Below are 24463 nucleotides of genomic sequence, written 5' to 3' on the forward strand. Positions count from 1 at the left end.
CCCCAAGGCTCGCCGCTCGCATCCACCGAATTCCCGCGACCTTCACCAGGTCGTCGCTCCACCTCGTAAATTTGCAGTATATAAACGCAAACACCATCCGTTCTAGCTCTCTTTCCCATGTCATCGAGACTGGATACCCATGTAGAACGTAAGCACCGAGAACGACCAATAGCCATGTAATGTAAGTACTTACATACTGTAACAAGAGTATCAATAACCATACCAGTGTATTAATATATTGTAGTCAAGAACATGCATATTATTCGGATATCTTGCAACCCCAATAGGATCCAGCGACTCAAACATCCATGGGAAATTTCAGGTTTCATAGGCAGTGCTTAAATTTTTCTAAAAACCGAAAAAAGGATTGAGAATCTTTGCCTTACAGGACTCATTACCATAAAGTTAGGTTACAAATAAGCTAGAATAAGTTATTTAAGTCTACAGAATTAGCATAAGGTATGTAAGGCTGAAGACAGTTTTCATCACTCTGTTTTTTCACCGGAGACTCACTGCTCAGGTTTTTGAAATATTAATGTTAGACTTAAGTCATGAATATTTTAGCTTATAATTAGTTTAGTATTTATATAATGAGACAAAATACCTTTCATAAATAGAAGCATTCAGTAGATGTACATTGAAGTCAGCCGGATGGACGAAGCTGTGGCACGGGGGTAGTTCTCCGACAAACACTGGAATTGAAAATGTAAAAAAGTTAGTTAAAGTAGGGTATATTTATTAGTATTATTAAGTATTTATTATTTACAAGGGAAGATCTTCACAGTTTAGTAAGAAAAAAAGAAAGAATAAACAGTTCAGTTTTTTTTTACTATGGAAAACCGAGATTTTTATTTTCTAATAAGGCCTTAGTTTAAAAATTGCGTTTTAAGTAGCATAGTAATTGACTCTGCTCGTACTTACTAGGAAATTGTCGAAGTCTCCAGAAGAACCAAGGAAGGCAGCACTGGAAATTTTTCTCCGTCCGACTTGAAGTACCACCCGGCCGGCAACTAGGTTGTTTGCTGAAAAGTTCAGCATATAACGGTAAATTTATTGCAATAAGAGGAATATTGTGATCAGTAAAGTAAATGAGTAAGTAGTAATATTTAATAACCACTCAAATAAAAAAAATGTCGCTCACTCCAAAAAAGTTAAGTTGTTCCCTTTAAAATGATTAATGCATAGACAACTAAGAAATAAATTGTGGCAACAGATAGTAGTGTTTAAGAATGTGTTTCTGCAAATTGCTTCCAATATTTAAATAATCAGCAGGAAAAAAGAAAACATTTATTGTATGACAGTAAGCAAGTAAGTAAAATATGTTGACATTATTGATAAAAAGCCTTCTTGAATGGAAAATGGGTTGTGCTGATGGAAGGATTTTAGGTCAACATACTTCAACATCAGCATACAGCAGCGGGTGCCTTTTTCAGCAAAATACATATTCATTACTAGCAATCTGCCCCGGTTTCGCAAGGGGTACACAAAACCTTAACAAATTGTATACCTAAACTTTCCTCAATATAGGCGAAAACCACATCAAAATCTGTCCAGTAATTTTAGAGTTTGTTGCGAACATACATACACACAGACAGACACAGCGGGGACTTTCTTTTATAAAGGGTAGAAATCAATTGCAATAAACATGCAAAGAAGCCTGTCTATTTTTAGCTGATATTATAATTTTTATAATATATTGCACTTTCAAGTTCAAAAAATATTATTTCACAAAAAAAAATTGAGCCAATTCATCTTTCTAGAGCGATGGCACTTTCAAATTCCATATACAGTAGGACCAGCTAAGAGTATTTTTATGGGTACAGAGGTTTTATACTTACTTTTAAAGTGTCGTAAGGTTTCAAAACCAGCAAAGGGAGGTTCCACAGCAAAATTTCAACTTCTGTTTTTCTTCAATGACAGTCATGTATATCAAGCACCAGGAAACATTTCAATAGTTTTCAGCTTGCTGGAAAAGCAAACACAGTTTGTAAGCCTTGTTGCAATAGGGAGGGAGTAATGGAGGCCTAACAGTATGTTACATAGTGTAAGACAAATACCAACATGTAATTTTTTTTCTCCAATACTAATTTTACTTTGATTCTTGTCAGTTTGTCAAAAAGAAATGTGATCATGTTGTTGACCAAAGCGTAACAATAAGGCAACATAACACGTCAGTCATAAGCATTTTAAGTAGAATGATAAAAATTTGAGACTCAAAAGTTAGTTCGTAAGTTAGCAGTAACTTGTCTAAAAGAAGAAACAAGAACATAACCTTACCTTCGCATCAGTTTCGACTTTAAATCCATTTCATCCGCACTGTAGGCTCATTTCTAGACATCTGTTGCTTTGGGCTATTAATAGATGCACTCGTACTTATTTGAGGACACTGGGAACACCGTTTTTGACGAGAAAATTCACTGTTTATTCCATAATAGTTCCATAATACTTCCATTTTGTTTGACGTTTGTAATACTTTGCAAAATATTTGTTCGATTTCGCGAAAACTTTACAAATCCCTAGGAGAATATTCTTGTCTTATAATTCTGTCATTAAATTTAGCTCAACGATATAATTTTGCCTTCAGAATCTGTAAAAGTATCTTTGAAGAAAAAAAACTACAATAAACATATGTCAAACAACAGGATCCGAAAAATGGCGGATTCGCGGCAGATGCGCGGCAGCGAAAATACGCCATAGACAAAAAAATTATTTTCACGAGACAGAAAAGGAACGTTCCATCTTTCTCTAGAAATAGCTTATGGTTTGAAATTATTAGATCAATTATTGAGTTTTTTATGTTGTATAAAAGCGTTTTACCATTCAAATGCTATTACATAAAAATTAAAAACTAGATGATAAAATATTAGCGTTTTTGTTTATTTTAATCTTAATTTACTCTCGCCATCTGTAGGGATCTTATATCTAAGTCAGCTTCACGAGCTATAGACAAGTTATTTTCGAATTCACTCTTTGAGTCCGACCAATTTGTGTGGGTCGTGTTTGGTGTATTGTCAGGATTATTGGAACGTGTTTTTAATTTCGTCGCATAGTGTATGCGTGCGTGTTGCTGTAGTAGTAAATGTATGTGTGCGTGTGGTCATAGAGAATGACGTTTATGAAAAAAAAGCGAGTTCACACGATCGATTTCATTTAGTATCGAAAATAATAAATAAATAAATTGCCATTTTCATTTACGCAGTGAAAAATAGATTTCCTTTGTTGATAAATTTTACCAAATTATAAAATTTTGAAATACATGTAAAGTTAGAGCCAGCTAGTATCGTACTTAGACGGTTTTTGAATTGCAATGATCAAAGTAATTTGTAGTTGATGTTTTCTTTTATTATTGTTATTTATTCCATATTTTAAGGTTGATTATTATTATTCATCGATTACTATAAAATATCCTACATTTTAATATGTAATTGTTTGTCAAAAGACTGTTTCATTTCAAGCGTAGACAGAGAGAGTCATACTGTCTTTGTCTTGCACTAATACTAGCACCCAAAAGAAAGGATGAGTATAGACAATGTAGATTTTCGGATCGGGAAAAACGACATTATTAAAGTCCGGTTTACATTCCTGTACGAGCTACAAGCCGAGTCATGAGACGCGAATGTAAATCTAGCATTAGAGTGAGTAAGTAAGTAAATGTCAATCGTTAATGGTATTGCTACTTGACATTGACGGGTTATAGTTGACGTTATTCGTATATTTTGCTAGTGTTAAGAAAAAAATAAAGAAGATAATTTCTAAAAATCGATAATATATAATACAATTCAACAGCAAGCGCGGGATTCAAGTTTTTTTTAAAGAGCCCTCCACACTCATTCGCGAAGCGTAGTCTGGAGCAGCGGTTATGGAAGACAACTTTTTGCGCATACATTTTCGAGTTTGCCGCCATTTTTACTGACGAACGTGACTTATCGAGTCATACTTTAGATTTTAAAAGAAAAATACACCTCAGAAACGCTTGACAGTTTTGTCACTTTTGTCGAATGTCGTGAGCGTCTCGTAACTAGATTAGTTTTTAAAGTTGTTTATTCATAAAATTCTTACTGTGAGTAGCGTTAATGATTAAAATCCTTTGTGAAGCAAATAGAGGATATTAAGAAGTTTAGTTCGGGTACTTTTGAACAAAGTAAGTGCGCTAATTTCATTAGTTTTCCGTGTTGCGATCTTAAGAAACTTAGAATACCAGAGCATTTTCTTAACAAAAAAACATGCGGGTTCGTTCATGTGCATCAGTTAAGTGTAACAGTGCGAGGAATGTTCATAAAACACGTGAGTACAAATATTTTGAGAAACTCAGAAAGTCGGAACATTTATAGGTTATGTTTACATATTAAATCTCCTGTTCGCATTACATACGACATAACGATGATTTGCATTACAATTCAAATCCTTGAAACATTTCGGAATATAATACGTAGGCTTGTTAGATTTTCCATCTACATAAATTCTGACTAAAAGAGTTTTTTTTAAGAATTCCATAATAGTTTACTTGCAGAAGTGTATGTGTAAATATTTGTGTTCTTATTTGGGTATTCTTATAAGAAATAAAAACCTTAGTAACTAGGTTTCGTACCCAAAGGGTAAAAACGGGACCCTGTTGCCAGGACTCCGGTGTCTGTTTCTGTCTGTCTGTTTATCCGTCAGTCACCAGGCTGTATCTCATGGGCCGTGTTGGCTGGACGGTTGAAGTTTTCACAGATGATGTATTTCTGTTGCCGCTTGTTATAGCGATACAAATACTGAAAACATAATAAAATCAAAATTTAAGTGAGGCTCCCATACAACAAATGTGATTTTTTTATTTGCCGTTTTTTTTGCGTAGTGACACGGAGACCTTCGTGAGTGAGTCTGACTCGCACTTGGTCGTTTTTTTATCTTAATATGTGCGTAAAACACGTGGAAAAAATAAAAGAAATCCAAAAAAGTGCTTCTTTGAAAGCCATTGCTAGATTTGACCAGCCTCTTAACGCTATGATAGTCTAGCGGTCTCTAGGGCAGACAAATGTATGGGATATATATTCTTATAAGGTCCGAGTTCGAATCCCACGTAGTGAATAAGTTTTAATTTTTTTTTACTTTCTTTTACGAACTGGAATTAATAATTAGACATTTTTGCAAATTTTTATGGCTATGGTTTGGATCATTTTAGAACTAAATTTTTATACAATGTTTTAGTTCCGTAGTCTGTTTCCTTTCAAAATTTTTATCGAATTTACTTGTACCAGTTATATTGGCTATGCACTTGTGCAGTGTTATAAAACAAAGTCAGTAGGTATTTAGTTCAAAGTTACTTAGAACCTAGGATGCCTTGGAGTCTAATAGTGTTATGATTCAGGAGTGTGGTTTATTGTGAGTGTGTGCGTTTTATAGTGTTAATAAGTAGTGATTACGTGTTTTCAAGTGTACAATACAATACAATACTCTAGTGTAGTGGAAGAATGTGAATATTTGTGCTGCCGATTTGTCGAGGCCGGTATTCAAGACGTTCGTGTAACCAAACAAAGACAACCACTGTTTTTCCTGTTGCCACCGTCTTAAGGACTGCAGAGAATTTTCAAGAAAATCTACAAGATGGAAGATACCAACCAAGAAGAGAACATTCAATAGAAAACTTATACTTATAAAATTTATTTTTTAATATTATATTTTATGAGGTAGGTAAAATCAAATAAAAAATTAGGAAATGTTTTCTTTTGTAAATTTTGATACCCCATCTAACATGAAGGGATATCACTGTTGTATGTTATGGTGTAAAGTAAGTGAGATGTTGTAAGTCTAATTAATAATCATCGGCAGAAATCAAAATGAACATTATAAAAGATATGTTTTGCAGCATATATGGTATATGATTCATAATCATCATCATCATCATTAGCATTATAAGTGTCATTGGGTTTTTTATTTATCTATTTGTATGGTTGAATTATTTTGACTGGCCAATGGGCTAGTTGTATAAAGACGATGTACAAATACAAATAGAGTCAGTATATATATATATTTTGTTTTTACATGTATGAAACGCATTCCGGATTTTAGTCCAGTTTTTAAATAAGTGACATGTAGTTTCATTAAAACAAAATTTCCCAGTATTAAGGTGATGAGATCAGAATTCTATGATTATTGCGTAATATATTATAGGGCCCTTGGTAGAGGAATTGTCAGACAGTACAAGCAGCCATATCAACTATCTGGGGTTGAAAGTAGGATGGTTGAGCGCATCTCAGAATTATTTTTTTCATTATTTGTATGTACAGTCATCTATAATATTCGTTCATTCTCTTCCACGATTTCTCATGACTGAGGGTCGCGAGGTCGCGATCATCTGTGGTTGTTCTTTCGTTCACCCAAACCTACCACTGTGCAATGCCATCTTGTTAGTTGGTGCTTGTGCAAATTCTATATCGACTATCCTTAGTACAATTTCGCTTAGTATTTGCTTACAAAATTATATGCAAGAAGGGTCGTTTTTCTCTGCAGGTGACTGTACATCTCCAGCGTTTGTTCGTTGCAAAATGAGTTGTTAGTGTTGCGTTTTGAACAACTTTGTTGAACAAAAGACAGGGGAATGGGTCATGGGGTGTCATCATTGACATAGCGTTCGGTTGAGAACCAACAAAGGAAAATCTAGTGAACCGAAGAAAAAAAATAAGTTAAGTAAATGCATTTATTTCCCACGAGAGTCAATTAATCTTAATAATTGGTCAAACACATTTACAGATAGTAATTTAATAAATAAGAAATAAAAATAAAATTATTAAAGGGTAGGCTCGGGATCAATGCCTAGTTTTTTTATAGTTATATAGGACTAGAAAAAAAAAAGCGAACTTTTCTTTTCATGCGAAAGATCATTTAAGAACTATGCTAAAATAAACTTAAACTAACAGTTGCTTCAGTCGACATATGACTAGTTTTAAATTTTTTTTTGTGGATATATATTTTATTTGTGGGCATAATGGGTTAGTATTGGGTTAGGACGGGATAGTTGTTTTTTTTTTGTTATTATTCAAGTATAAATGTAAAAAAAAAAAAAAAAAAACTTAAAATTCTTATTTTTTGATTTGATTACACAAGAGAGCTTTGGCTGTCTGTAGAAATCGTGTGTAAGCGTAACTGAGGAGGAATGGTTGTGTGTGTGTATGGCGAGTACTTATAATTATGAGTATGTAAGAATTTGTATGAGAGATGATGAATGCAAAGTAGACGAATGTATTTATGTGTTGGTAAGATTGGATTGATGCAGATAGACAAAGGCTAGAGTGTAATCAGTCTAGATTTGTCGGATTTTGCAGGGGAGAACAAAAAAAAGGGGGGAGCGGGGAACACAATTAGCCAGAAAAATCTTATCAGTAGGTTAAAATCCATTGGATTAGACCCATGTAAAGGGTAGTTTTTTGTGGCTAAGACTATACAAGGTATACGGACGCTCAAAAATCTTACACACCTTATTTTGGATGAGGTATATCCGACATCCGACATAATTTGATGGGCCGTGAGCGTCTAGAAGGACGAGGCTCTTTTCAAGAGTTAATTAAATACAATTGATTTATTGGTTTCATTGGTATTAGGTATAATAATAAACAGTTCTTTGATTTGGACAAAGAATGCCTTTACCGTATTATGTTGTGGTACTTATTTGTCAATTTAAGTTTGTTTATAAAAAAAAAAAAAAAAAAACACCCAAGCAAACTTAAAGGTCGGTATATTTTATTCAAAAATAAGACATGCGCCGAGAAAACGTGGCTGGAGGTGATAGGGCAATGAAATTTGGTTTGAATTTCTGGCAATGGAGCTTGAAGGTTCCGTACTTATAAAAATTAAAGGTCTCTTCGTTTTGCATGGAAAGTCTTTGCTGTCTCATCAGATGCTCTTCTACGGAGGGGTACGGCGCATAGAGGGAAAGAATACTCGCCGCGGCCGGGATAAGCTGGCAAGGACGGGTTATTAGAACCTACCGGATTCACAACCCGGTATTTCTGGCGGAGCGAAGTTTCTGGGGAAAGAGTCGTCATTATTCATTGACAGTGTTCTAATGAACTAATTTCAGAGCTGAGTCGCTAACAGTCACTTAGTATTGGAATACACACCACACATTTAAAGAAGGGGGGAAAATTTTCCGACTAATCTAGAGGAAATTAATTTTTTTTTATTCGTGACTAGAAAATAGGTTAAAGTTTTCCATAGCACACGCTTGTGATCCATTACAAAAACTTGAACCTATTGGGGGCGGCTGTGACTGGCCAGAAGCCTATTACACAGTAAAAAGCTTACTTATCAATATAAAACATACATTTTTAGCCTTGAAGCAAAGTTCGTTTTCGTCGGTCCTTTCCATCGCCGGTTTTCTTCATAATTTCATCGAATAGTCTAACAATAATAACTTCTAACACTGCTTCCACGGTCTACGATTTATCACATATAACTTGAGGTTAAATTAATTACTAATTCGCTTAGTAAAAACACAAAATACGAGCAGAAATCCGCTTGAGAAAATAGAAAATATATTGACATTACGATTGTTTGTTGACATTGAGGGTGACGTAAGTGACGTAACGTTCCAAAATCGTTATGAAATATAAAGTCCAAAAGGTGCGATAGAAATAAGACGTTGCCATAATTGAATTTTAAGTTTATTTATGTTTTAATACAATATGTTAAAAATAAACATGAAATATTTCAAAACGGGCATCATTTTGAAATAACAAGCTAAATAAGAAATAATCTAAAAATGGAAAATTGTCAGCAATGGAGTTTGACAGATTTTGGAACATACCGTTTTCGTTGAGCTAGTCTACATGTGTGCGTGAAAACCGTCTTCGTTAGCAGTATGGGATTTGGGGTTGTAATATGTTTGACATAAAGCTTATTAATCAAGGCGGGATTATAGACATGTGTTCGTGAGAAACTCTTGGTCGCTACTTTAACTTGTGTGAGTGAACCTTCACCTTCGTGAGCATTAATGGATTTGGAGCTTTAATATGTTTGACTTAAAGTTTAGTAAGCAAGACAGGAGTAACTTTTTGTCGCCGCTTTTACAGTACCACACAAATGCAATTCCAAGATCGCACCTGCAGAAATGCCTACGTAGGTTATTTTGGTAGCATTAATAGATTATGATTCTTAATATGTACTACAGATGATTTAACAAACAAAGTAGGATTTAAGACTATTCCCTTTTGGAGTGTGTCGCTAGTTTTACGGTTTTATGGTTTAATAATTGCTTTCTCGAATTATAAAGAATATGGCCTTTAATATGATGAGCGTAAGACATAGTAAACAAACCGGGGATTAAATCCTTATCTTAGTAATTAAATTCGTAAGATTTATTACCATATTATTAGAATATTTTAATTTGCCAGCGTTAAGCGATTGTAAGCATTAAAGTGTCGGACATATGCCTTTCCTTAATGGTAAACAAACCAGGACTTATGATCTTTCTTTTTAGAATATGTCGCCATTTGGCCAATATAAATAGCTGGAGCGGGGCAGGGGGGATTCATTAATTTTCTATCCGTCAAACTAGCAGTGTCTCTGGCTTCGCGCGTGCATAACTTTCGTAAGTGAAATTACTCTGTCACTCTGTCCATTTGTATAGCCTAGCTTAGAGCTATCTAAGTGAAGTTAAACTTGGGACATTGGATCTGTGTTTGATTGTACAAAGATAAACCTATCTCTGTGGAATTAAGCCTGGACTATGATGGAGGATCTTTACTTACCTGTTTGATTTATTTTATTGTGAAGTGAGGTTTCCTACGCTGTGTTGTTCTTAGTGCCGTAAAGCTATGCATAGATAGTAAATATCGTGCATATCAGGAACTTAGAATGGTGTCTTGGTTTGATTTTACGAAAAGCAATTTTCGTAACGTTAAGCCTGGATAACAGTGAAGGAATTTCATTTCTCTGTTCGGTTTATTTGTCCAGTTTAGTTACATAAAAGTGAACTTAATTATTTTAGTGTTTTGCTATGTAGTGCTTTTACTATTTTATAAGCCAGATCATTGTTTGGACAGACTGTTTGTCCAGCCAAACATCCAGTTCCCTTGCGGTGTTAAGAAGTGGATGCTTGGGAGTCTTTGTTCCAAGATTTGAGGCTCTTGGCATCTCGGTTATATTTACCTAAGAGATGAACTACCTCCCAGGTATCAAGGTCCGGCTGTCCGATGAATGTGAGGGCATCACGTGCGTGCCATTCCGAGTAATCGGAGCTCATTGCAGTCGGCAGTATTTGATCCCCGGTCTTCTATTAAATATACTTATATATTTCGGTGCTCCGGTTCATACTAGTGCTGGCTGTAGGGGAGGATTCTGTCGTGACTGATGTCATACACTTACAGTCATAGTCTCGGCAGAGCTTCCAATGTAGGTAGTGCTGGTGTGTTCTAAGGGTGCTGATCCACTGATAGACACGGAATAGGGCGACTTATCCTATACCACCGGGCTTGCGAGCTTGTATAGGGGGGAGTCACACAACACTGGCCGATAGGTTGCCATACCTCAGGGTCGCCTCCTGAACTGTACAGAGAGTTAGGGATACACTTGCGTACATGTCAAAGCACTAGGCCTATGGTAAGTACGGATTGTGCTTTGAGTGTACTAGCTAGGGCTCCAGGTAGGTGTAGGGTAGAATCACACACTATTTATCGAAATCTAATCTGGTTGATATATATTTCTCTATTAAAGACTTTTAATATGGCTTCATTATCCTAAAAAGCGTACGTGTAATAGGCAAGGGGTTTAATTGCCTAGATATTCCTATTTTATAATGTATCTGCGTAAAAAGGTATTGTTGTTTATAAAATCTTATCCTATTTGTTTTATTTTGCTAAAATTTCTAGTGTTCTGATGTAAAAACGAGGTACTGAATATTTCATTTTGGTTTCCAAGGTATATACAAAATAAATTCCTAAAATATCAAGCTGGGTTTAGGTATACATACCGTTCTGGAATAGAAGAATGGTTTGTTTTAGGGAACCCTTGGCAGGCAAGAGCAGTCCAATGGGAAGAGTCAGAGTGGAATAATGCTCGACTTGATATTTCTGTCTCATAAAATATAGTAAATAGCTTTAGTACTTCGTTTGTGCGTCTAAAGACTAGAAATACAGTCTATTCTTTTAGTTTTGGGTATTGGGGAAAAGGGATCAGTATCCCTAGCTTTTGAACATAAAAAAAATAAGTAATTTTGATTGATTGATGATACTTGGCGCTTCTTTCATCAAATCATCTAGGAATGCATAGGATTGCGAAGCGTTGGTCATAGCCCGTCTGGCTACAATGTTAGGATAGGTGACCCGAATGATGTTTTGAAACGGGCTAAGAGTTTTCTGACCCGCATCGAGCATGCGAAGCAGTACGTGTGGACTCACACATCGTTTAGAAGGTGATAGTATAATTATAACTTTCCTAAAAAGCTAGGGTGTAAATAGGCTCATCCCAGGAGTACTGCTTTGTATGTTATCCCGAAGACTTAATAGGCGTAGCGGGACTTCACCAAAAACAATTTTAAACTCATTTTTCCAACAACATTTTTAACCTCATATTAACCATATATGCTGCAAATACCTAAATAACATCATATGTAGTAAACCTTCAACAGCATTTACTTTACACGAATAGATTTAATAAAAATGTAAAATTATTTACATCACTACGCTCGAGATTCCATTTTAGAATGCATCGCTACGCTCAGCATTCAATTATGGAATCCTTCGCTTTGTTCAGGATTCTATGTTCGTCCTCGCCGTCAATACGTCATCTTGCTTCCTTGTGACACAGTATACTATTTCTACTCTTGTAACTATTAAAATATTCCTTAGTATCATAATCAAATATATTTTCAATACCATAAATATTTATTCCTTAAAATTTAGGTAATAATAGTAATAGAATCAGAGTCCAAAATTTAGCTGTTACTCATTAAAGAATCTATGGTACCGCGGTTCACTTCGAGGGGTCCTAACTATTATCTAGACGATCACATGGCCAAATTATTTAAGTAAGTAAGTGAGTAAAGGGTTTATATAAGTATATATGTATTTATTTAGAGGGTTAGTAGAGGTTAATGTATGGGGAGGGTTACAGCGGTACGGAGAACACGACCAGGGCGAGCAGTAACAAATTTAAATTTGGATCTTGAGATATTCAGGTGTAGTAGGGTCACAAAGGAGAGAATAAAGAATACTTAACAGTCGCAATATACCCGTCCCCCTTTAATTCATACAGTTAGTAGAAGGCGGGTAGTCTGTCTCGCGGCGAGATACTGTCGCGCCAATCATGTGCTCGGCCTATAGTAAGTAAGTAAGCCCTGAAAGATAAAAATAATTCGTCGCTTACCTGACATTCATAGGTGCCGTTGTCTCTTTTCTGCACGAACTTGATTTGTAGCGTCCAGTCCTCGCCATCATAGCCGTGTAGGACCTGGAAAAAAAAAGGAATTATAATTTTAAAAATAACAACAATTGGGTTCCAATAAATAAATAAAAAATGAAGTTGCTGTCTAACTTCAAATGTCAAAATTTATTAACATTAAAAGTGTAAGGAACTAAACCTAAACAAGGAAAGGTTAAGTCGGTTCACAGTTGTCTGACGTGTCGTGTTGTGTTGTGTTGTGACTCGTGATGCATATCGGTTTCATACATTTAATATGATTGCGTGCATATTTGTTTGATGTAGCGTGCATCAGCTGTCAGTGAACCGGGCTTTAAGGAATGAAAACCTCCTAGTGGGAATTGTCTTAGGATGTAGGCTATATGTACTGTTTTAACTTTGTCTGTAAATCTTATTGGTCTGTATCTGTTTTTTTCCCCAATAAAGAAAATAAAATAAAATAAATAGGCTGATTTAGACGTTTGGAAACGCTTAGATAGTAACATTTTGGAGAAAACTTAGTCTTAAAAGGCCGATACAGACGGACTGAAAACCGACTGCAATTTGTATGGGAACTGCACGTCGACTGCACGCCAACTGTAACGTTGCAGTCGGGTTGCAGTCCGTCTGTATTGACCCTTAATAACACTAATGCAGCTGCAGTTGAAATTTAAACGTCACCTTAGGTAACTATACATTTTATGGCTAGCAAAATATAAAATAGTCATTTTAGGGTTCCGTACCTAAAGGGTAAAAACGGGACCGTATTACTAAGACTCCGCTGTCCGTCTGTCCGTCTGTCTGTCACCAGGCTGTATCTCATGAGCTAGACAGTTGAAATTTTCACAGATGATGTATTTATGTTGCCGCTATAACAACAAATACTAAAAAGTACGGAACCCTCGGTGCGCGAGTCCGACTCGCACTTGGCCGGTTTATATTACACACGTACAACAAATTCTCGAAACTCGGGAACTGCTCGCGTCAAAGTAAGCACACTTTACGAGTACTTTATGTAAGCAAATGTAAGTCAGTAATGTACGAAATTGCAGACATCTGCTTTTGCATATCAAGCCGAGAACAACGAAATTGGATGTGTCTTCATTTGTCTTGTAATACGGAGTTTCACGGTGTTATTTTATTTTTTTCCTTTACGTTGGTAGTAAATGTATTTATGTATCACAGGCCCAGAATGTACAATGAGCTGCGAAAGTGCATGGAGAAATTATGAATGAATTCATCGATAAAGTCGCCATGCACTTTTGCGGCTGATGATACAATATTTCCTATCAAATATCAAAAGTGTGAGGAAAATATGATTGCGCAAATTACATACTTGCTTTTGTAACTATTTACCGTAGGTAGGTACATATCTCCTAAATATAGCTTTTCATATTTTCCAGCCCGCTTACATATAACTATTATTACTAAAATATAGAAGCGGCACAGAGAACCAGTACTTTGCGCCATGAGTAGTTGCTGTTTTGGCATCAAACCATAGAAGCGGAGCGTGAATCTCGTGACCTAAACGCGTAAGCGCCATGAATTTTACGCCGGTCACCTCGTTTTCGTCGCGTGGTACAGGTTTTGATTGCGACATTTTCATTGTTTGGTATGTCGTCTCTATATATAGTTATAATAACTCAATGCCCGCTTACATTCAAGCGTCCGCTGTGAAGCTCAAAGGTGGTCCCATAGTTTAATTTGTATTCTGCCTATTATCATAATTCTGCCTATTTTTATAATTATCAAGATTTTTTCAATCTGCCTCTTGCAGTATAAATAATATAATTTTTTGTAATTAAATATATATAATGTATTTTAATAAATAAATAAATTAATACTTAAAAATAAGTACTTAAATATACCAAATGTGAAATGTGAAATAATCTAATTATGTATTGACCTATAACTGTGTGTTATGAATAATAAATTTCATTTTATTTCATTTCTTATGAAATGTTCATATACAATTACATCGCTTCCATACTTCAATTCTCTTCAATCTTTAAGCGTAATCGTTAGCGTCATTCTCTAGATCTGTAGTACCTATGTATGATATTTCGTATGTAGATTAGCTTAAATATTCATCGACCGAAGATCTACATTCGCTACCAGATTTCTCCCGCAACTTCGTCCGCGTAGCTGTTGAAATTTTCAACCTAATTTTCACCCCTCAAGGTTTAAATCTCATAATTTTTAGAGCTCTACAACATTAGAGCAACATATACAGTGTTGAAAATAATTATGGGCTTTGGAGAGAAGTGCCTTAAAACGTTATGTTAGCTCATTTTACTTAAAAGAAACATTCTTTTATTTTTAAAAAGAAACAAAACTACATTCAAACATTTTTTAAATTCGCTTGTCTCGACCGCGAATTGAACCGACTAAAAATTCCAAAAAACGCTATTTTAAAGTACTAGTCAATACAGTTAATGTTTATGATAACATTTATCCAAGAAACATTAGGTCTTGGTCTTACACTCGTCTGTCGCATAAAATATCCATAAAATTGAATATTTAGTACTCAACGAAAATTTTTAAGTCAAGTAAAAAAAAAACTGAATGCAGTTTTGTTTCTTTTTAAAAATAGAAGAATGTTTCTTTTAAGTAATATGAGCTAACTTAGAGTAATAATTAATTTATTAATCACCAGGCTGTATCTAATGAACTGTGATACAGATGATGTATTTCTGTTGCCGCTATAACAACAAATACTAAAAGGTATGAAACCCTCAGTGGGCGAGTCCGACTCGCACTTGTCCGGTTTTTATCAGGACATTCCGAACGGTACTTTAGAATCATCAGCGTCATCTCGCAATGGTCGGCTGGTCGTTAAGAGCAAAGCTAAGGAAATCGACCAACAGCTGGAAAGACATTATGTTGAGCCACTGAACTGATTTCCGCTTTCAACAGCCGATAAGGACAGCCACGTAACTTATAATCCCTTTTAGGAGCATTCCACGAAATTGTCTACGTTGTCCCGTATAATTTTGTAAAAATTTGTGGGTACAGGAGAGTTTTTTGCTGTCACAATAGATGTTCTCAACACGACAGTTTTTTCATCGATAGAATCGTTGAAAAAATTTTGGTTATATACAAAATAACAAAATAAAATGCGCTTGTACGGGAATTTAGAACGCAACGCGAGAGAGGGTTAGTTCCGTGAGTGTTGCGATTGACTAAAAACAGTGGATCGCTGACCAGCAGATCATCGTGCATACGCATTTAAGCATAGTTGCGTTTCCAAAGTTCCAAAGGATTTCCACTCCCATTGTTGACTTAAATAAATAAATTATTTTAAAAAAAGTTACATTTATTTCCGAAGAAAAGGTTGGAGGAGTGCGTACACAGCGCAGGTTGACAGGAAAATGAGGACTACGGTTCTCCAGAAGCGATCGCTCACCAAGTATCCTCGGCCGCAGTCTGGTGTGTCTACCCCATTAGGCTGTGGCCTGTGGCTAAGTGGGACAACGAAAAGAATATTAGCGGGCCGCCGGCGCAACCTAATTGCTTAATTAGTTTTAATCTCCACTATTTTCTAGCCGCTGCGTTTTAGAGTGCTTTAAATGACATTAAGAGGAAAGTGAATGACCGCTTTATTTCCTGGATACCTATTAAAATAAGAAAATATCTTTATACAATTTGATGTGCCCCAAAATAGGTACCCAAAAAGATGTGCGAGTTATTTTTTTGCTCCAGTCTTATAAAAATTAATAAATCGAAAAAAAGAACCAAAGTGAAACAAACCTTTATGATTCATATACATCAAACTGAAAATATTTCCCGTAATATCAAGATAAAAAAATAGGGAGAATTTATGAAATAGCATGGATATTATAATATTATATTATAATTATATTATATTAGTATGGATTTGGAAGAGTATTCGAGGGTTGCTTATACTTTTAGCGCGTTGTTTCATTCGCTACTTTCGATGCTGGCTGTACAAACAAAAAGTCTATTTTGAGTTAAAATTATATTTACAAAGTATCAGGCCAAACGTTTAACATAAACAACCTTTAAAATTTCCAAAACAACCTTAAATCAATAAACTTAAGTGTTGTTATTATGCGCAGTAGCTACCAATATTCTTATTCGACCTTTTCCCAAATTTAACCTTACGTAGGCTCAACAGTTTCAAAGTGGCTCGATCTTGAAGCATATTATGCAATATAACGGATCACCCAGAACCTTTTGTATTCAAAAAATATTGTCTCATAACAGTCATCACCAGACCAGAGCCCGGAATTTTCGCGGCAAAACAAAAGACTGTCGCAATCTTGCTAGAGTTAGAAACATTTTTTTATCGATATCGATAGTTGTGTAATAGAAGAAAAAGACAGCCAACCAAATAAAAACAATATTACAAAAAAATTCAATTGTGGGGTTTGTATAAAATTATATACAAACAGACACAATTAGTATACATAAATGGTTTTATAGTGATAAACGAAACTGTTTACTCCCAGAGAAGGTTGAGAAATTAATGATTATCTACTCCTATCAATATCACAAAGCAAATATAATGTCATGTGCTATGTGTACTGATGTAGATTTTTTATTTGATGGACCATTTTTTTCTTCCATTACTCAACTATCGATATCGATAAAAATGTTTCTAACTCTAGCAAAATTGCGACAGTATTTTGTTTTGCCGCGAAAATTCCGGGCTCTGGTCATCACACATTCACACCATCGCAAATTGATCCTGATATACATTTATTTTAACTTTCACGTATTACATATGCTAAGGAGGCATACTCGTATAAGGAGGCTAATGCAAATTGTTATTTTTTTATTATTATTATGTAATAGGAAGCAAACGAGCAGACGAGCCACCTGATGGGAAGCAGTCATCGCCGCCTATGGACATAAGCAACACCAGAGGAGCCACTTATGCGTTGCCCACCTTTGAGAACCCTAAATACCTGCTTCTTGAAGAAGAAAAGAAAGAGAAAGGTAGCTCATTCCACAACTTGCACGTTCTGGGCAAAAACGAGCGAGATGCCCGCTTGTTTGCCACGTGTCAAGTAGTTGTTATTTGAATTTTTATACAGTTTCATCAAAACCAAATGCCATAAAAATGGAAACTAGAGTAAAGCAAAGACAGACTTTAACCAAAATAGAAGATAAAAGACATAGACCTAAAGTTGGGGAATCAGTAGGACAACAATATTAAAATACTGATTTATACAGAAATTTATTGGTTTATTAGAAAACACAATTCTCCCAATGAGGGCGCCACTGGACGGACGATGCCCTCGTATAGTGCGACATAAAATAGTAGAAATTAAATAAAATGAAACTAAAAAAAAACTATACTAAATTGTTGCCATGTTTAAGCATTTTACGTCAGAAATGTGACAGTTACGTAGAAAATGGCGCCTTCAATAATTTTCTAAAAAATTTTGTCGGACTATAAGTTAATAGATGGGTTTAGTAGGTAGGTTCTTCTCCCTCTTCCTCAGTAGAAAAAGCTGGGAGCTGAATGTCCCACGTACTCTCCCAAAATGGGCCCGCTTCAGGCCCAGGGGGACGAACTACACAGGGGGGCGTAACTGCATTCCAACCCCAATAAAAAGGACTATTTTGTATGTTGGAGGTCTCAGTTATACCAGTTTTTGGTTAAGTAGTAAGATTTGTAAATAAAGATCGAGACGAGACCATAACTCCGTTTAAGTGGGATCAAAGTTTTACTAAACAGCCTTTTAGTCATTTTGTTTTCAACAGGAAGTATATGTAAGCCTTTTTAGTTGGATATATGACGTTTTGATCAACGAGGAATATGAGGGTCAAGATCGGTAGGGAAATGTTTGTAAAACAGTTTATATGATTAATACAATAATTAAATTAGATTAATACAATAATTATTCTTTATGTAATGGATTGATACCTAAATAAATAACATTTTTATTTATTTATTTATTATTTATATGCTTTCGCTTGAGGGGGTGTGTTTTTTGAATAAATTTATAAGGCATAATATCGTCGCTATACTTACTCAACCTCATATCTGCAACAATCATTTGATGGATATGTCGCTTTTCTTTCATTCGGAATACGGATGTTTTTGTCATCAAATGTGTGTTGCAGATACGAGGTTAAGTAAGTATAGCGGCGATATAGAGGCTTCAGTTAATAAAGGTCGTGAGTTTAACCACCTCCTGAACCTTATCAATATCAATAGTAGGTAGGTAATGTTACCTTTTTTGCACAATACCACAATACATTTAGCACATATGGGCCACGTCACCATGAGCCCTAATCAGATTTAACAATTTGTTGTGGTTTACAAATGGTTTTGACACGACCTTAAAGATCGCTCACGCTGATAGATGCATGCAAAATGAAGGGAAAGTCGTGCTTCTCGTGCGTCAGATGCGCGCCAATCACTAAGACGATCGTATCAAAACCAGTTCCAAAAACAATTAAAATATAATGTGAAATACTAGTTAGGGGTCCATGTCGCACATTCAGTGCCAGCGCGTGCTACGCGCTACGAGCGTAGCCGATTGGCGCGACAGTATCTCGCCGCGAGGTAGACTACCCGTCTTTCACTGACTGTATGAATTAAAGAGGGACGGGTAGCCTATATCGTGGCGAGATATTCTCGCGCCAATCATGTGCTAGCCCGGCTGTTCGACAAACGAATGACCCGTGGTTGCACTAACGAACCAACTATGTACCATCATGATGATATTTAATTGATCACTCTTCAACCTTATTGCAACGAAATAAAGTCTACCTATGATCAGCTAAGTGAACTGCTAGTGATAGCTACAGCACAGTGGGTTATGCTAATGGTCCAAATTTCCAATGCGATCCTTCATTAAGGCCTGTAAGCACCGGTAAGGGTTAGGCCCTAGTTCTGTAAAGATGCGGCCACACTGTCAGCGTTGTCATCTACCTATAGTTAGGCTAATTTATATGCGAATTAAAGTCGAACGGTAAAGTAAAGTTAGCTGTGGAAGCGATGTGTGGATTTGAATATTGTAATTTAGTTTTTGCTGAGTTTGTGTGCCCGTTAAGTTACGTGCACGTAGTTTAACTACGTGTTCTTTGACTTGAGGTTTTTCTACTTTTTAATTTTTGGACGCATTTTAATATGTATGTCCAAATCTAACCTCGAACGTGGTCGTACTGGTCGTACGTATATATATATACGTACATATTTGTATGCAAGCAGTTTTGCTGACTGTACTCACTGCCATGCTTTTGATTAATGTATAGATACTTTATCGTAACAGATAATTACGATATTTATGATACCTTATTACATGATTAACCCAGGATTCAAAACTAAAAGACTTGTTAAACATACTATAAAAATATATATTGAGATAAGTAATGAAAGTAAGTAGGTAAGTGTAATGGCAAATATAATTAATGACTAGATTGAATATGTAGGTAGATACTTGAGCTTTAAAATAATCAGCTTGTAACATTTATCAGCATGCATGAAGCATGCATAAATGTTACCTATGTACCAGCCGATTAATCCAGGTCCATGATTAGGTACTATTAGCATCGGAATACGCAGTTTATTTCAATACCAATAGGAATTACGAACACCGCACCGTAAAAGGACGTAACGTAATCGCTATTGCTTATGACTTACGCCCTTTAAAAACTGCTTGCTACCACTATGTTGATATTTCCCGCTCAGTTCGATTGAGCTTTGAGCTCGCGGTAAAATTCCGCAAAGATCGCCTCATTACCCCGCGGTTCTAATTCACCGTCGGCGTTAATTTCGCGGCTGACCAGCCCCCATTACTGCTGCGTTTAGTTTACGCTCAAGCGTCCATGGAGAGCGTAAAGTACAACTGAGTGCGTTTGGTTCCGATGAGAAATTAATTTTCTGTTTGCTCGGATAGAAGAATGTTGATATTACACGTGCATAGACGCTTGAAACAAGATAAACTTAGAATTTTCCGTAACTTATCGAAAGCATTTGACTGTGTCCATTATGATTTCCTGACCAGAAAGCCAAGCACTATGGACCAAGAATAATGGTACTGAAGTAAATCGTACTTGGGCATCAAAAATTACAAGATGAATATAAATGATTCATGTTCATGAGACAATAAGAAAAAAAAAACTGGGCATCCCACAAGGTTTAATTCTGGATCCTTTTCTTAGTCTTTGTTCGACGATTAACGATTTGCCTCCCAATGTACATTGAGCTGTAAAAGTGCATAACAAGTTTATGACTAAATTCCATTCATAAAGCGGGTATGCACTTTTGCAGCTGTGTGTACTATTTAAAACAGTATGTTTGCCGTTTGTAAAAGTACCGTAGGTTTTAAATTCGGAAAGTAACGGTCGAAGAATTTAGGCCTAAATAAACTCTCTACCATTCTATATACCTAAATAACGTATCTGCGTACCTGTATTATATATTATGTTTCAGGTACTTGTTGGTTCGTTTAAGAGCCTTTATGCACCCAAAATATGAATATTTCACAACGCTAATCACCCTAAGAGCTTAAGTGATTTGCCTATGCAGTCTAAATATGCTCCATTTAATCGTTTTCGGAATAGAAGCCTCGAGGTCGATCCTGTTTTAACAATGATAAAGTTTTGATCTGATTTTGATAAAACCTTAAGTCGTGTTATCAGGCAGTGCAGTCGAGATGCCTTATGGGACGACTCCTGATTCATTTCGTCAGGACCAAAAGAATCATTAAGCGGCTCACGTTTTATCCACGCTAAACCGTATCAAGCTATTAAAACAGAAATGGCTTCCTACGACGAATGGCATTAAAAGGCCGACCTTTTAATACCGGCAGGCACAAGAGCGCTAATGATGCAACACACGGAATACGCTTTAGATGGTATCGCTGTAATTTTGCATCGTTAACGTTCTAGTTGTAAATTAAATTAGAACTCAAAGCGATCTGGTGCAGGTAAAGTAAAATTCTTCTAATGATAACTAATTGTTATGAAAGTTCAAGTTTGTGAGGATATACTTTGCCGAATTTAAGAAAATACTGTTTTTGATTCCTATTAGTGCCTAAGTTTATTTTCGATGTTTTCTTCTAACTATAAGTTCCATTAATACTAGGAATTCCTACTAGGAAAGATGAAATGTACTAATTTTGTTAAACAATGAAACTGAGGCACTAAACCGTAGTGCTTTTGGTCATTCTAATCGCTTACCAGACCAGGGCGAGTCTAATGCCTAGGCATATCATACAAGTTATCAATACAGCACAACCGAGGTTGTAAGCCACGATTAGGCCTTCAGTGTATTTTTGGAGGCACAGCGACCCTTACATATCTCGAGGTCACGCTTCATCGGCTAGCCAAAGGAGTCTCCTCACCCGCTCGCAATGGGAATACAATCTTGAGTTGCACTTAGTCCTATGAATAAACATCACGCGCTACAATTTACTTTGCTGCAGTATCTGTGATAAAGAGTTTGAATTGCGTTTGTTTCCTTGTTGTGCAATTGCTAATTTGTAAGGTGTATTGGTAGTGTCTCAGAGTGCACTGAATTATTTTGTACCAGCTTTGAATAAATACTTATATTATGTACATAAAAATATAAGTACTTTTTTTTTTGTAGGTAAATGAAATGTTTTTGGATACAAATTTCTATCGCCGACTGTACTTTTTTCTAGACAATCATCTATTACGAATCAATACAGTTCTAAGCCTGAGTCAATGTGGCTCCTTTTTTACTGAATTTTATGGCTATCTTGGGTTTCCATCCGACAAATTTGACGGTGCCATAAACTTTTGAACTCCTTATTTATTTATGTACCTACTTGAAAACATGAAAACGTGATTGACGGGCTTGATTGTCATGGACGCCAAGAACTACTTGCATGACACTACGTTCACTAAAAGCCTAACAAAGTTATCTTTTCAAGCTGTAATTAAAGAAGATAAAGAAATTCTCACAGGTATTTTCGGTTCAAGTGAAAAGTTACTTAACATAATGTATAATTATAAAAAACTTACCTGGAACCTCTCGTCGTTGGTGTACGTAAACTTCCCCGAGCTCAAAATGTGCCAATCCCTTTTTCTGATCCAGGACACTTGCTGTAAATAAACACAACAATAAGTATAGAATGTGGGAGTGGGACTGGGCTGGTCATGTCTGCCGCATGCCGAATGACTTGTGGGCCAAAATAACCACAGAGTGGGTGCCCCATGAGTCAAACCGGGGATCCGGCAGACCTCGTCGGCGATGGCGGGATAACTTGGACTCCTTTTTGAGCGACTGGCCAGATGTAGCTCAAAACCGGGAGGAGTGGAAGAAGAGGGGGGAGGCCTTTGCCCAGCAGTGGGACACAATAGGCTCGTAATAATAATAAGTATAGAATGAGGCACAGACTTGACACTAAGGTCGCTTAAGATAAATTGTGAGTTCATGTCAAGATGATTACGCCCGCGTGTATCCCAGATCCCAGCTCAAATTTTGATCGAGAAAAAAGCAGACAGTGTAAAATCCACGTTCAAAGATCATGCTTAAAGAAAAGAGTTAAAACATAGATCCGTGTTAAATAAAAGAACTGTCTTTTCTCTTCTAACTAGAATCTATCTTAAAGAGACGACCTTTTAAGTATCGATTAAATAAAAATAAAGCTTCTCTACAGCAAGGCAGCTTGTGCTCAGCAGGGCAGCTTGTGGCGAGCTGCTGGAAGTAACGACCCCACGGACCAAAGTGCTCCCGAGAGTCATTCAGGGTCTCCGTTTCAGGCGTGTCTTCGTCGGTCGGAGTGGACCCCAAGGGGCCCGCAGGACTCACAGCTCTGGCATGCCGTGTTGGATCTGTATCCTCACGCACGCCTATCTAATGACCGCGGGATGTATATACCCGTGAGTTTATAAAAGCTACTCTTATGATCGTTATATTTAAATCTATCAAAGAAGCCAATATGTTTCCTGAAATCACCTTGGTACCTGCATTTATATGTTTTACAATAAATTATTCTAAAACCAACTACAACATAGTTACCAAGCCATAAATTCATCAAACCATTTACAATATTTAATAACAAAAGTTCTGCTGTATTTCGCCTTTGTTACGTTTTAGTGTGGTTACGCCGTCAAAGTTTTAAATTCATTACGTTGTTCTACATAAGTACTAACCAACCAGAACCCCGATAGGTGACCAGTGTAAGACTGGCTTATGTATTATTATGCTAATTATTTTATACATATAGTCTTTCCGCTAGTTTCCGTCCATGCCCTAGTTTTCGTCCACTTGACGGATTAGCAAATAATATATTCCATTTTTAATTTGCTACTTGCGAAATATCATTTATATGTAGATAGATACCTATATTGTTTAGACATTAAGGATTGCAATAAGTCCAAATTTGTGCAGCGATGTTGGTTTATATTCAAATTTCGTCAAATGGACGAAAACTGGAGCTGGACGAGAACTAGCGCAATGACCCTACACAATGATGGCAATAATGCCTAGTCTAAGATCATTAGAGCTCTTGATGACATCGACGAATCAAATTTATCCCCCGTGTCTTTTTGCGTGATGAATAAAAAAAAACAACAAATGCTATCAACTATATACATACAATAACAATTTTATTGTCGTAATTTAGATTTGTCGTATTTACATACATACAATAATTATTGTGATATATTGTTTCTTAGAAATTTGCTTTTACTTTAACCGCTATTGGCGTTAGTATAAGAATTTATATTTAGAAATATTTTTTTTCGCATCGCATTGCACCCACCTTAACAATTTCTGTTTGGCCCAGTGGTTGACTGGTAGAGAATGCCTCAAGGCATTAAGTCCGCCTTTTGTACTTGTTCTTGTGCAATAAAGTTTAAAATAAATAAATAAATAAATATTGTATAAAAAAGCGAAAATGGGAACTTGGGCACAAAATTTCCACTTTTAGTTTTAATAAGAGTACTTAAATGACAATTTCATGTTTATTGACAGATATGATTTGAGTATACATTTACTCGTAAGAGCATTGCGGTCATTGTTTTCAGTGTCTTTGTGTCTGATGTGTGTAAAGAGGTATTTCTTCAATTGTATCGAAATGAAATTTCTCTCCGTTCTATTTCTACTTACTACTACGGAACTAGTACGAAATACGAA

At 36.0% G+C, this 24463-nt stretch overlaps 1 protein-coding gene across 1 annotated transcript in view; it reads right to left on the reverse strand.

Moving 5' to 3' along the window:
* The window catches only part of LOC134749432 (hemicentin-2-like), a 318341-nt gene that overhangs the window by 40738 nt on the left and 253140 nt on the right, over positions 1-24463 (reverse strand). The window contains exons 4-5 of the mRNA XM_063684360.1: positions 22345-22425; positions 12343-12426 (exon numbers count right to left, since the gene is read on the reverse strand). Coding sequence (XP_063540430.1) covers positions 12343-12426; positions 22345-22425 — 165 coding nt within the window. The remainder of the gene's footprint in view (positions 1-12342; positions 12427-22344; positions 22426-24463) is intronic.

The sequence above is a fragment of the Cydia strobilella genome, chromosome 18 (genome assembly GCF_947568885.1).
Source record: "Cydia strobilella chromosome 18, ilCydStro3.1, whole genome shotgun sequence".
NCBI lineage: Eukaryota > Metazoa > Arthropoda > Insecta > Lepidoptera > Tortricidae > Cydia > Cydia strobilella.